The sequence below is a fragment of the Tyto alba genome, unplaced genomic scaffold, assembly GCF_018691265.1.
Source record: "Tyto alba isolate M040663 unplaced genomic scaffold, T.alba_DEE_v4.0 Super-Scaffold_13, whole genome shotgun sequence".
Taxonomy (NCBI): Eukaryota; Metazoa; Chordata; class Aves; order Strigiformes; family Tytonidae; genus Tyto; species Tyto alba.
In genome coordinates, this window is record NW_024881275.1 from 44,833,745 (window position 1) to 44,846,944 (window position 13,200).

The 13,200-nt window shown below is 46.4% G+C and overlaps 1 protein-coding gene across 7 annotated transcripts in view; it reads left to right on the forward strand.

Moving 5' to 3' along the window:
- The first annotated feature begins 1,357 nt into the window (after positions 1 to 1,357).
- The window catches only part of PSD3 (pleckstrin and Sec7 domain containing 3), a 133,147-nt gene continuing 121,304 nt past the window's right edge, over positions 1,358 to 13,200 (forward strand). For 5 of the 7 annotated variants that reach the window (XM_033009255.2, XM_033009247.2, XM_033009254.2 and 2 more), the window contains exon 1: positions 1,359 to 1,514. In XM_033009255.2, coding sequence (XP_032865146.1) covers positions 1,494 to 1,514 — 21 coding nt within the window. In that variant the 5' untranslated portion in view covers positions 1,359 to 1,493. Of the gene's footprint in view, positions 1,515 to 13,200 lie in introns of all 7 variants that reach the window. The other 2 variants (XM_033009252.2, XM_033009248.2) reach the window with 1 other exon arrangement.

Genomic DNA, 13,200 nt, shown 5'->3' on the forward strand with positions numbered 1-13,200 from the left:
TGGATTTTACCTTTTTTTTTGGTGCTGGAGAGCTGAAAGGCTGAGGTTGCCCTGTGCTGACAGGGAGTGGGGCTCTGGTGGTGCGCTGGCAGGTCAATGGGCAGCAAGGCAGGGCTATGCTTTTTCCTCGGCTGCAGAGATGCCACTGTGTCCGGGTGTGGCACGCTTATGTCGGTGACTTCATGATGATGCACTTCTACCATCAGGACTGTCCAAAGCCTTTCATAACAGCAAAGCATTTGGAACAATCTTGCCTTCTACCTAACATGAAGCTTTGTTTTTCAGTGCAGGGGAAGGAGCAAACATAAAGGATTTTTTAAGTCCTGGTCCTTGTCCCATATTGCTCCAGAAAGCCTATCCTCAGTTTTGGTGGGTTAAAAGAAATGAAGCTTTCAACTGCTATTGAACAAAATACAAATATGCTGAAACTACAGAAACTAACATCCTTCTTTGTCCAGTCTGTCAGATACTTGTGTAGCTAACTCCTGTAACTAGGCCCATGAGATTTAGGGGTATTTTCTGAAGTTCGGCTGCTGATGGGGAAACCCTGCTTCTATTAAAAATGACAACTTGCAGATTTCCTGGTTAAAGAAATCCTAACAACATGAATGCGTATTCAGAAACCTGACAATGCAAGAGAACTTCCAGTGAACTGTGGAAAAAACAAAGATGAAAAATCAGTTTTGAATGTTCAGATGGGGTTACTCCAAAGACATCTGTGCTCTTTTGCTTTTGGAGTCAGGCTGCGAAGGAAAGCCCCAGGGCTGGAAAAGGATTTTGAGTTTGGTAACTGCGAGCCACACTGAAGGGGCTGAGCAGAGAGCAGAGTACGGCATGTCCCAGCCCCCCCGGGCTTTGGACGTGTCCCTCCCCAACGACGTTACTGTGGGCACGCGGCGCGGCTTGTTTTTCACCGTGTTGCTTCGCTAATCCTGAAATAATACCTTTTTTTTTTTTTTTTTTTAATCTTTCTGAGGAGCACGTGGTGTACGCCGTCCCCCTTGCCCTAGTCGCGCCGTCTCCCCCTCCCTCTCCGCCCGGGCAGCTCCCCCGGTCCGAGCCCCGCCCCTGCCCCGCCCCTGCCCCGCCCCGCCGGGCCAGGGCCCGGCCCCGCCGCCCGGCCCGCGCCGCTGCGCTCCCGCGCCCGCCGCGCCCACCGCGCTGGGGCCGCCCGCCGCCGCGCTGCCCGGCTCCGCCGCCGGCGCTGCGGGCCGGCAGGGCGCTACGGCTCGGCTCGGTTCGGCACGGCTTGGTTCGGCTCGGCACGGCTCGGCTCGGCACGGCTCGGCTCGGCTCGGCTCGGCTCGGCTCGGCTCGGCTCGGCACGGCTCGGCTCGGCTCGGCACGGCTCGGCTCGGCACGGCTCGGCTCGTCACGGCTCGGTTCGGCACGGCACAGGACGGCTCGGTTCGGCTCGGCCCGGCCCGGCTCGGCTCGGCACGGCTCGGCCTCGCGGGAGAGCGGCTGCGATCCGCCGCGGCCGGCGATGGGAGATGGAGGGAGCCGGAGATGCGGTAAGGTCCGGCGGGTGCCCGTGCGGGTGCGGTGGGTGCGCACAGCTGGGGACACTTTTTTGTTTCATGTACTTTTACCTTTGTTATCTTTACTTTTATTTTCTTTCTTCTTCTCCCTTTTTCTTGTTTCCTTTTATTTTTCATTTTCCTTTTCCTTATTTCCGTTTCCTTCTTCTCTTTTCTCTTTTCCCCTTTCCCTCTTTAATTTCTTCCTCTTTCGTTTTCCCCTTTTCTTTTTTCTCAACTTTTTAGTTTTTCTTCTTTTTCCTTTTATTTCTCTTTTTTTTTTTTTTTTTTTTTTTTTTTTTCCCCCTCCTTCTTTCACACTTCCCTCAGGGAAAATAGCTCAGAACTCGATTCTGCAGTCATTACTGCTAGATCTCCAGGGACACTGCACCAGGGCGGCTGCACTGGGACTCTCACCCCAAGGCTGGGACCCCCAACCTGCGTTCTGTACCGTTGTTTTTGCTGCTGTCTCCATGTAATTTGTCTGTGTAACAAATCAGCACTGTTGCTGCACTGACAAGCTCTCTTAATCATAACAAATTCTCGAATTAAATAAGATGTTCTGAAAAAAATAGCATCTTCCAGCTGAGTAGTAACATTGTGCTTTCTGGGGAGGAGTGGAGTTGAGATGAGTTCACCCAAGTTGTAAAGTTTTAGAACATTAAACGTACACAGGAATGCTTCTGTGCACTAGTATTATCTTCGTTATTGCTACTGGGGACCATAGCAATGCTTCTCAGTGGGAACATAAACATAGAGTTGTAATGAGCTTGAACTTCACACAAACTCATTGAAGATACTAACTTCCCATACAGTTGCACTGTTTCCGTGCCATAAACAACAATTATCTGGATCCCACAGGGTGATAGTACATTGTCAGGCAGAGCACATCTATGTGCTATTGAAGAGATTTGGGTGTGTAATAAGCAGCTGCAATTACTACTGCTTTTGCTGCTTCAGTCACGCTTTAATTCTGTCTGTGCATAGGGCCATTAAAACAGGGAAAGTCGAATGCAATATTTCTAATGAAACTGGTGGTTGCACACCCAGTGTTTGCAGCAGTTGTAAGAAGCTCCTGAGAATGATCCAAGCCTTTCTGATTTAGCTAGCAGATTTCTCTTTCTACCCCAAATGCATTTTCATCCATCATATCCTTAGCTGATAAGTTTCGGCAGATGTTACCAGTTTAATGCTAGCCATGATTCTGACCTAGCACTGTTGATTTACACAGGCTGAGAGTTTGGCTATAGAGATGTCGGTTTTGGAGTATGACTTTGGTGTGAGAGAAGGTGAAGTTAAATCATGTAGGAGTCCCTGTGCAAATGCTCCCCTTCAATTACAGCCTTGGTTCATTGCAGAAAAGAGTGTAAGAAAATTCTCTGTGGTAGTGGTGATGGTAAAAACAATTGCAAGAAACTTACACACTGCTCTCTGCAAAAGTTGATACAACAAAAAAATTAGGACTTCTTGATACAATAAAATTGTTGCACAATTTACCTGTGTGAAAGGGATCTTCTTGTGCTATTGGTGCTTGAGCAGATTATCTGATTTACTATTGCCATTTCTATGTCATCAAAATGAGAAGGAAAAGAGCTGTAAGGATCCTAATGAATATGCTATTGGGTTTTTTTTCAGCAATAATTTCTTTGCTGTTTTCAAATTGCATAGCTGAAAGACCTGGATGTCGTTCAGGGTATTTCCCCTCCCCACCTTTCCCCAAAATGGTCCTTTCTATTTTTGCCCATCTTACTGGGAAAGTTTGGCATTTGTTTTTTCAGCATTGATTTAAGACGTGGCTTGGGGTTTGATTCCTGTGGGATGAAGAGGCAGTCTGTCTGCGGGATTACCATGGACCAGTGCCATGGAGCATCTCTGCAGTCAAGTGGTTGTCTCCATGGGCATGCTCTGAGCCAAGTGCTGGGATCTTCCGTGTTGGGGCTGGCAGTCGAGGTGGCACAAGTCACACCCTGCATGTGGCTGGTGGTGCAGAGGATGGATGCTTTGGCCATGTCTGATAAACTGTCCGTGCGCATGCAGCAGAGTTGATCTCTTGAAATGATCCCAGCTCCACGGAGAGATGGGCTGGCATACCTGGGAGCCATGGTGATTTGTTTTGAGGTGTTGCATGTATTTCTCTTTGGAGTTCTTCTGTTTAGTTGCAAGGGTCTTGAGAGGGAGCAAGAGCCTGGGGTACTGCTGCGTGCTGGTTTAACCATAGTTTAGAGGTAGTACAGTGTAGTGGCTTAGGGAAGGGAGCCCAAGGAAGAGAGGGAGTGGGTAGCGTCTGGAGAGTAAGGTTAGGTGGGTCCCCAGGGTACTGGAGAGCCATCTGCCAAGCTGCTGTGCTGTAGCTGAGTCTGGGCAAACCTGTGAACTGCTGCCAAAATTCAAAGGTTGGGGCAGTTAGCCACCAGCCAGAGTATCCCACTCCACGTCAGTTCTGCGACATGGGTGCTGGGGTCCTTGGGGTGCAGCAGCTGGTAGAGTTGGCTGGTGTGAGGCTTGCCAGGCTTCTCAGCCAGAAGAGATGGGAACAGTGTCCCTGGGCTCAGCAACACCCACCAACCATTTCCTCTTGAAGGGATGTTTCCTTGCAGCCAGTTCTTGATGGAAAGCTGGTTTCTGGTGGAGCAGGGATTTCACAGTCTTAGTCTCCCACCCAAACCCGCTCTGTGGCCTGGGGGGTTTGTTGCATCCCAGTGGGTTGTAAAACTGTGTGTGGGTCCTTCCCTTTGGAATTTTGGCTTAGAAGGGGTATATGTAATAGAACGCTCTTCTTCCAGATTGCTGCCATGTGGAGAAGTGGGGCTGCAGATGGACAAATTTATGTCTTGAGCAATTTGTGTCTTAAACATCTGAATCTCTTTCTGAAGGGAATTCTGTCCCCCAGCACCCATGGTAACAGAGGCTGTTTCCAGTCCTTTTTTCTTGTTTGCAGTGGGATGAGGTTAGCAGGGGGGTATAAATCGTATGCCTCCATGGGATGAAAAAGTATTTGATATACCAGCTCCAAGTGTCTGTCCAACACTTTCAGTCTGGCCATAAGTGTCCTGTTCCTCTCAGGAGTGGCACTGTTTGAAGTATGCTTCTGTAGTATGCTTCTAGGTGCTTTTTCTGAGCACAGCCCCTCCTTGCTTTGAGATGCCTCTTGCTGTTGTGCCAGCTCCTGTTGGAGACCACAGGCTTCTGGGATGCTAATGCACCCAAGCATTTATTCTCTGCATTACAGAGATGAGGCAAGGCAGGTTGTGGATGGGGCTTAAAAGTAGTTTGGGATGAGGGCTAGCCCTCTGGGTACGAGCTAGGTTGCTACAGGGTTGAATTAGGAACCAGAGGTGTTCGGGTATTATCTAGCCCTTGATGCCTGAATTGCTTCTGAGTTGACTGTACTTCCTGGACGCTGTAAGCAAACAAACCTGCCAGGGCACTGGATCAAGCTGCCCATCAGGGATCAAGCTGTCCATCAGAGCAGGAGCTCTACGTTTCCACCACCAGCTCTGGCTGCGGGGAGTGTGTGGCATTTGCCATGGCTTGCTTTGCTAACTGTATGAAAAGAATTTCAGTGCCGTGACCACTGGGTTAAGCCTAAGGAGACCAGGCTGAAGCTGGCTTTTGAGGGTGAGCTCCTGAGGCAGAAGCACACTGGTTGCTGTCACACTTCCTTCATGTCACAGCCACAGCAATTTTTTTGACACTTACTGAAAGGAGTGAACAAGAGGGCATCATCTTGAGTCTGTGATACAGTAGTTTGGGAGCAGTAAGAAAACAACCCAAATGGCACAGGTTACACAGTGCAAGCCTCCCTTTTTGCAGAAGCAGTGAATGGGGCTTGCTTTCTCTTAGTATGAAATGGCACATTGGAAGAGGTGGCTTAACTCCAAAGTGTACTAATTTTTTTACATTTTTCAAACAGGAGGTGTTACTGGGGTAATAACCACATCTCCCTGGCTGAACAAATGCCAGGTGTGATGGCAGGATGCACTTAAGCCTAGGATATGGCTGCATTTTAGCATTAATGGAAGAATCCTTAGCAGGAAAGCCCTTTTCCCAAGAGAAAACAAATTCTAGCACCAACAAGTTCTGGTTTTCATCAGCTTTCATGTCTGTGGACTTGCTGTGGTCTTAATAAGGAAAAAATAAGGAGTATTAACTTCTTCATCAGTGGAACACTAATGCTAGCTGGCCTACATTGCGCTGCTTGTGGGCGATGTATCACCTTTGGTGTCTTCTGCCTTCCTGCCGTGGCTGAAACTGTCTTATAGCTCCTACGGTTTGAGGGGTGACAGCTGCCCGAGGATGCTGGTCCTAGGCGCTCCTTAAGTTGCACTTTTTTAGCAAGCAAAGGGTGTGCTCTTGCAACATCTTTTCAGTCCCTGAGTGCCTGCACAGCAGGAGGCTTACCTGAAATTTGCTGGTGTGACTTCTAGCTTCTGCCTTAATTGTGCCAGGGAGAAGATGGCTCAAATCAAACTTTAGTCAAATTTCTGATCTCAAAAGCTTCTGTTAGATTTAGTTAAGACTCGGAAAGGACAATCTAGGAAAAAGATGTAAAATTAATTTAAATATGTGATATGAAACAATCATGCAGGGTCAGTGAGTTATGTCTAAGTTTGAGGGAGATATGTACCCCTTTTCCTGTTGCTTTACAGTTTGCGTTTGCCACAGAGGAAATGCAGGTTTTTACACCTTTCCAAATGTAAATTCTACCAATTGTTCTTGGTGTAGAGTGGTTTGAAGTTTGTTTGTGGGTTTTTTTGTTCTGTTTTTTTAATTGTTCACTGAAATTGAGGTGCAAAAGACTATTTTAGTCACTTTGGGATATTATCTTAAACTCTGTTTGTAATTCTGATTTGAAAAAGGAAGATGAGCTCTCCCCATATCCTATCCTTCTTTACTGCCATCCATAAAAATAGCACTTATTCAGCTGGACGTATAGAATATACAGCACATGGGAAAGGATGTGTCTTGCAAGTTCTCCAGACTCAGCAGATGTTGGCTTGGGTTTTGGAAATAATTTAGTTGCTTAAAGACACAGAGGTAACTTCTGGGTAGACTCATGAGACACTTAGGCATATCCAAATTTTACCTTCCATGGAGCTGAAATCCATGTGGGGCAGACCTGTTTCCTGTATAAACACTGGTCTGCTGTCTGAGATAGATACCTAAACATGATGGAAGTGCACTACCTGCTGAAAAGAAGCTGTCTGTCAATTTGCTAAATATACTCGGAACAGATTGAACAAAAAAAGTAAATACAAGATGTCTAGTACATGTGCCAGTGAATTCTTTGAATAAAAGATGCCGTCTTTGTGCATTTTTTCTTAAATCAGGTCCCCATCCCAATGCTGTTTGACATAACTCAGGAAAAATACTTGCACCGTGGCTTTATTACAACTTTTGGGTCTTTTTAACTCTTCATATCTAAGAACATGATGGTTTATGCAGTGAGCTGAAGCTTACTTCTCAATGGACTTGCTTTGATTCATGCACATACCTTAGAAATAATGCATAGACATCCAGAGGTCCGTACAGCACACATCAAAAATCACTGACTTGGCAAATACAAAATGCTGAGTGACCTGTAATGGTAAAGTGTAATCATACAGACTCTTAATTAATATGCTGTTCACATTCATGCAGTTACAGCTCAGACAGTGTTAGCCTTTGCATAATAAAAAACATTTAATTCAGTATAACAGCTGACTGCTTCCTAACAACTTCAACCAAACAACGAAGAAAACCTTTCTTTAAGGGGAGACAAACTCAAATGCAGGTGTAAAACAAGAGAACCAGACTGAAAACATGTTTTACCTGCAACTGTTTGACACTGCTGCTAAGGCATCCCTTGTTTGTCACTGTTCCCGTGCCTTTTTCTAAGCAGTGACTCTTTTGCTTCCTTTCTGAATTGAGTCTCTCATCAAACACTGAACTTTTGTGAAGTCTGCTTTTGAGTGGAGGGAGCAGCTGCGATGGTATCTGCACCCTTTCAGTTTTGCTCTCTCCAGCCTGACCGCTTCCTGGGAGGCTGCTCCTGGTAAAAACATCCTGCGGCAGTGGGAGCGGCAGGGGTAGCCTGTGGGAAGCCCTGGGAGCCTTCTGGTGAATGCCTGGGGGAAAGGTGTGGGGTGTGTTGTGGTGAAGACTGAGGAGTGGAGCTGGCTGGATGGTACCACGCCTGAGGTCTGCCCAGTCCGGGGCCATGCCAAAGCCTGGTGAACAGGTAAGAGTGGCTGGCTGCACCGGTTTGGACTCAAGTTCAGTGGTCATGGAAGTGGATGTCAGCAGATACATGGGAAGAGTTCAGCTTGGAGCTTCATGATGAGGATGTGATTTCCATGTATGTTGTGCGTTTGTGCCCCTTGAGCTTGTTCACCCTCCTTTTCAACTTCCATAGGATTTTAGTTTCCATGACGTTGCTTTGCAGGGAGGTCTGTGGCTTTGACTGCAAACTGTGTGAGGAACCATCTCCTGTTTGGTGTGATGGCTGACTCCTAATACCTTCTTTAGATGTCCTCTGGCTGTTGCATTAAAACAGGTGGTGAATCACAGATTGTTCTTTGCCTTTTTCAGACACCTTATGACTGCATGCATCTCTTTCACGTGTATCTCAGCTGCCTCTTGCCCTCAGCTGGAAAGTCCTCGCTGACTTGGTTATCCCTTTCGGTAACCCAGACTTCTCTTCTGGACAACAACTAGGCAAGGCCCTCACACAAGCCCTTTCTTTCTTTCCCCACCTTCTGGCTCTGTAGATCCCCGAAACTCCTGATAGTTAGGAATTAGTTTAAAACCCATACTGAGATTTCTTCTCTTCCAAAACCTTTGCTCTCATTAACTGTTGGCAGCTCCAGCTGAGATTTAGCCATGCAAAACTCCTGTTCTTTTGAGTCTTAATCTATTTTACTAATGCTTTAATTTAGGAATTGCAAACATGTAATTAGCATGTGGGTGTGTGTGTGTGTGAGGAAAACACAAGCATGGTGTATGAAGTCATGTGGAAGTAAAAACTACAAACCTTGATAGGGTTCTTTTTGTGAGCACCAGGATTCTGCTCTCTCTGTGCTGTCGATGCACTAGCTTTCACCAGCTAGCGAGTTTATTTTAACTCCACCTTTCTGTATTTCATGCTGTTACTTAGGGAAGTGACTTAAGAAAAGCTCAACAGAAATAGTCTTTTCAGAACAATTCGTACAACCTGTCAAAAGCAGTAAGGTTTGCTAAGCTCACGCCCACACAGGAATGGTAACAGCCTTAAAAACAAGGACTGGCCACTAGTTGTGTCAGGCTGTTGGGGAAGTTGTCAGTCTGTGACAGCAGAGGCAGAGCTCTCAATGTGTGATGCTGTAAAGACTTGACCATGGTGTTGCTGCTTGACTCACATGATCCTTTTGCTCTGCTGGAAACTTGCTGGAGAAGGTTGTAAATCTGTGGAAGCCTATCCAGCATTCCTGCCTTTTTTTTTTTTTTTTTTTTTTTTTTTTTTTTTTTTTTTTTCTTTTTGAAGCTAGCTCCGTTAGCAGTTACTGTGTTTCTGGGGAAACTCCTGGTATGCAGATGACAAGATGAAGGTAGATTTTTAACTCCTCCTGAGAGCGTAAACTCACAGTATCAGGGGATATGATAGGTTGCTGAGAGGCATTTGACTTTTTTGCTGCTAAAGATGTTAGTGAAGCATTGAGAATGGAACAAGAACAGCTTGGATTTAGAATGGTCCAAGTGTGGCTGTGAAGTCCTCCATATTTGGCTCTGCTTTACAGGCATCCTGCAGAGTCTTCTTCCTGCTTCCTTGCAGTAGTACTGACGGCTCTGTTGCAGCATCTCCCCAGAAAGTGCTGTGCCTCTGGCACAGGGGCTGTTGCCCACCAGCAGGGAGCCAGCACCCATTAGCTGCATGGCCAGGGGGAAAGGTGGTCAGCTCTGGAAAAAGGAGCTGTGCACATGTAAAGCTGTGCAAAATGTGCTCCCCTGAGGCTGTCTCATAGTATGGCTTAGATATGGAGACTACCACTCCAGCTAGCTAGTATCCTCCAGGTTTTCCTGTAAGCCTAGAAGAATTGGAGTAACGTTTCTTTCTGGGGGTAGAGTGTCTGGGTTTTATTAAGAAAGCTTGCAGGGATCCCCCAAGGATGCTTTGACCTCTCTGTCCCGGCTCACAGTCCTTCATGAAAGGTCCTTAGAGCACTTCCTGCTGATGTTTTCCTGTGGCATGACTGGTCTCCTGCTGTCCAGCATCTTGGCTGACTCTTGCTCTGTAAAGGCTCAAGCTCAGGCACTGATCCCATTCTGCTTTTTCCCAAGCACCATTTTCCCAGGTCTCCTGTGAGGAGTCAACCTGTCTAAAAGCATCTGTCCTCTCAGGGGGTCTGAGAAACTCCAGACTGACATTTGCCAGTTACTTATCTGCTCCTTTGAACACTTCCTCCTTATTAGACATTTTTGAAGAAAACACATGACCTTAAGTGTGAATGCTTCAGGAGGCATGGGTTCACGCCTGCTCTTTGTGATCAGACTGACTCATTGTGTGTCTCAGCAGCTGTGGACAACCTCACCACCTTCCACTGAGACCTACATAGATGGAGCCCAGCTCTCCTCTCGGCTCAGCTGCAAATGGTGGTGAGAGAACAAGACTTTGATATTCCTCAGCGAATGCTTTCTGAGCTGTAGGCATTAAAAAAAAAAAAAAAAAAAAAAAGCCCCAAGAAGAAAACAGCCTGTCCCAAAAAAGACCACAACTAGAACCTCAGTTAAATTCAAAAGAGGATGCTTTGGTTATTTCCTTCCCTGGAGAAAGGAGAAGCATTTTCTTCAGGCTTGGATGACTCACCATGCCTATCTAAAAACCACTGGGATTTTTGGGGGGCAATTTTAGTGGAGCTCGTGACTGGAGCTGAAATTCATCCAGAGACACTGTGCTTCAGGAAAGGCATCAGCCAGCTCTCATCAGGGGCCTGCCTAACGCCACCTCTCAGGGATGAATTGTGGCAAGTTTCTGTTTGCAGCTACTGACCCTCTGCTCCAGTTGGCACATTCAGACAGCAGATCAGAGCAGAGGCAGCACGTGTGCTTCATGCAGGGCCGACTTACCTGTCCTTGGCAGCTCCCGCTGGAGGAGCAGGATCCCTGAGGTCTTAGCATCCTACCGCTGCTCAGTTTAGGGCTGAGACACAGATTCAGCACCTTCACTTCCTGTGCTAGCCTGAAACGCCATGGGCATGTCCTGAACAATCTATCCTCGAAGAACAGGGCTGAGGGATGGAGATGTGGTGTCCCAGAGGTGTGTAGATCAGAAATTCCTGACTGCTCAGCAAAGGATGAAAGCTCAGTGAGGTGGGACCCTTGATGACTGTTGCCAATGCCTTGTGCACAGTCAACAGAAACTGGTCCAGTGTGGTGGCATGAGATCTGAGGGGTGAGGACTGCCATGTCCAAGCTAACGCAGCCTGACAAATATTATACAAAATTCACCAGAGAGGCAAATGCAGCATCCCCAGCTCCCAACCAAGAACCACAACCCAGAGAAGTGGGCATGATCAGACGTGTTCAAACACGCAGAAGGTGCTGCAAGAGTGGTGAATGGACGGGCAAGAACATGCTGCCACTCTGCCCAGAGCGTAATCGGACTGAAAAACAGTGTGAATGTGGCTCATGAGAAATGTATGTACAGCTGGGCTGATTTAAGGGGATTGATGCTCTGAGCAAGCGTCACACTCTCCAGCAGTCACAAACACCAGATGCATCAAAGGTGGTGATTAAAGCTCTCTGAGGGAAGCAATTATGAAATATGCTGACCCGGATGCAGATTTCTTTGCCCTTGAGCTGAGGGAGTGGGCTTAAGCAGAAGTTTTATATCCCTTCCAATCTTGCTTGTACTTAATCCTCGCTAATGCAGCTTGGAAAGCACCATGAACGTTAGTCCAGCCCTTCTCAGGGCTCTCAGTTTTGGCGAATGATGACTTCTGCAAGGTTTGGGTGAGTGGCAGATTGAAAGAAGAAAAGGAGAGCATATGTTCTCTCTTGATTTTTTTTTTTTTCCCTGGGTTTTTCCTGTCTCTAAGGAAGGACAACAGCAGAGTAATACTCTTAAAAGCCAGCTCTGACCTCACAGCATCTGTATTCTCCCCCCCTCTTGCTTTCACTTTTTAATATCTCTTGTTTGGATGAAATATCATAAATTTATCCTTAAGCCTGGATCTGGAGACTCTGAACTACTTTACCTTTACACATCCTTATATTGCTCTGATGACCTAAATAGATGTTAGGTTCAGCTGTTCCCATGCACAAGCCAGTATCTGTAATTCTCATCAGCAGTGCTGAACACTTCTGAAAATTAAGTTATCCCTTTCAGATGCCAAGACAAAGGTCTTGCAGGCTCCACTTAGGCACCTAACTCATAAATGCTGCCCTGTACACTGGAAGACCATTAATTTAACCATTAATTTCAGTCTCTTATAGAATGATGCAGAGGGTGCTGTGGACTGGACTCTTCCTCATTGCTTTACAGTAAGGTACAGGCAAATACAGACCCTTGGAAAATGTATTTGCTGGCAGGAAACCTCAGTGCAGCAGATGTCTGTGAAGCCTCGAAGAACAGGGCTGAGGGATGGAGATGTGGTGTCCCAGAGGTGTGTAGATCAGAAATTCCTGACTACTCAGGAACTGGACTGCTCTGTCCATTTTATTTTCCATTTCATTCATCTGTGAGTGAGATTTGGCACCAGCTAGTCGTTTAGCCATTTTATCCCTTCACATTCATCTGGTTAGGCTGACTTTTTGTCTGGCTCCATAAGCTACTCCTGTCCAGGCTGTTGCAGACTGAGAGCCTTTTCTTCTGTGCCCTGGGTCCTTTTCTAGCCCTTCCTGCCCCACCTCCTGCAAATGAATACAGCACTTTAGAAGCAGGGGAGACATGGAGGCTTCCTTCAGGCTTGTATCATCATGCTCATGGTAGTCGTATTTGTGCTAGAAAGCCCTTCATCTGTTTCATTATATTTTTTCCAAAGTATCTGGCAGGCTAGTGTTAGCAGGTCTGTCAAAGTACCAGCTGGAGCCTTAGTGATGGATATATTTATTTACCATTCACTGGTCCAACATTTCAAGACCCCTGTGTAAAATCTACTGCCCACTTACTTCAGAGCCGTGTTGGACTAAATCCTGCAGAACTGGTGCAATGCAGAAAGGTGGGAGAAGAAATGGGCGTAAAAACCAGGAAAACCCCGATCAAAACAGTTCTAGGGCATGGGGCAAGATAGTTATTTTTCAATATGCTCTTGGAATAAAATGTAATCATTGGAGAGCTGGCCTTGGGCAAATGTATGGTGTGTGATTCCATCTATCTCTGATTAAAGAGCCTTGACCATGTGTTCCTGTGAATATGTGTCTCCTGTACTTTGAATTTCTGTTTGAAGCTGACGCTTACCCTAAGGTATTTGGTGGAAGTGCATAAAAGTTATTATTTTCCCGGGGGGCAGAATGTTCCATCTGGCTTTTATTTTTTTAAAGAGTATTTTTGTAAGCTAAGGCTTTTGCCAATGTGAACCATGCAATGACTTGCTATGCCGTAACAACTGGCTGCCTTAAACATAGGGTATAAATATAAAGACCACTGAAGAATTTATAGAGTTAATAATTTATTTCATCTGTCACTTCAGACAGAAGAATTACAGGCTCCGTCTTGCCCAGCTAG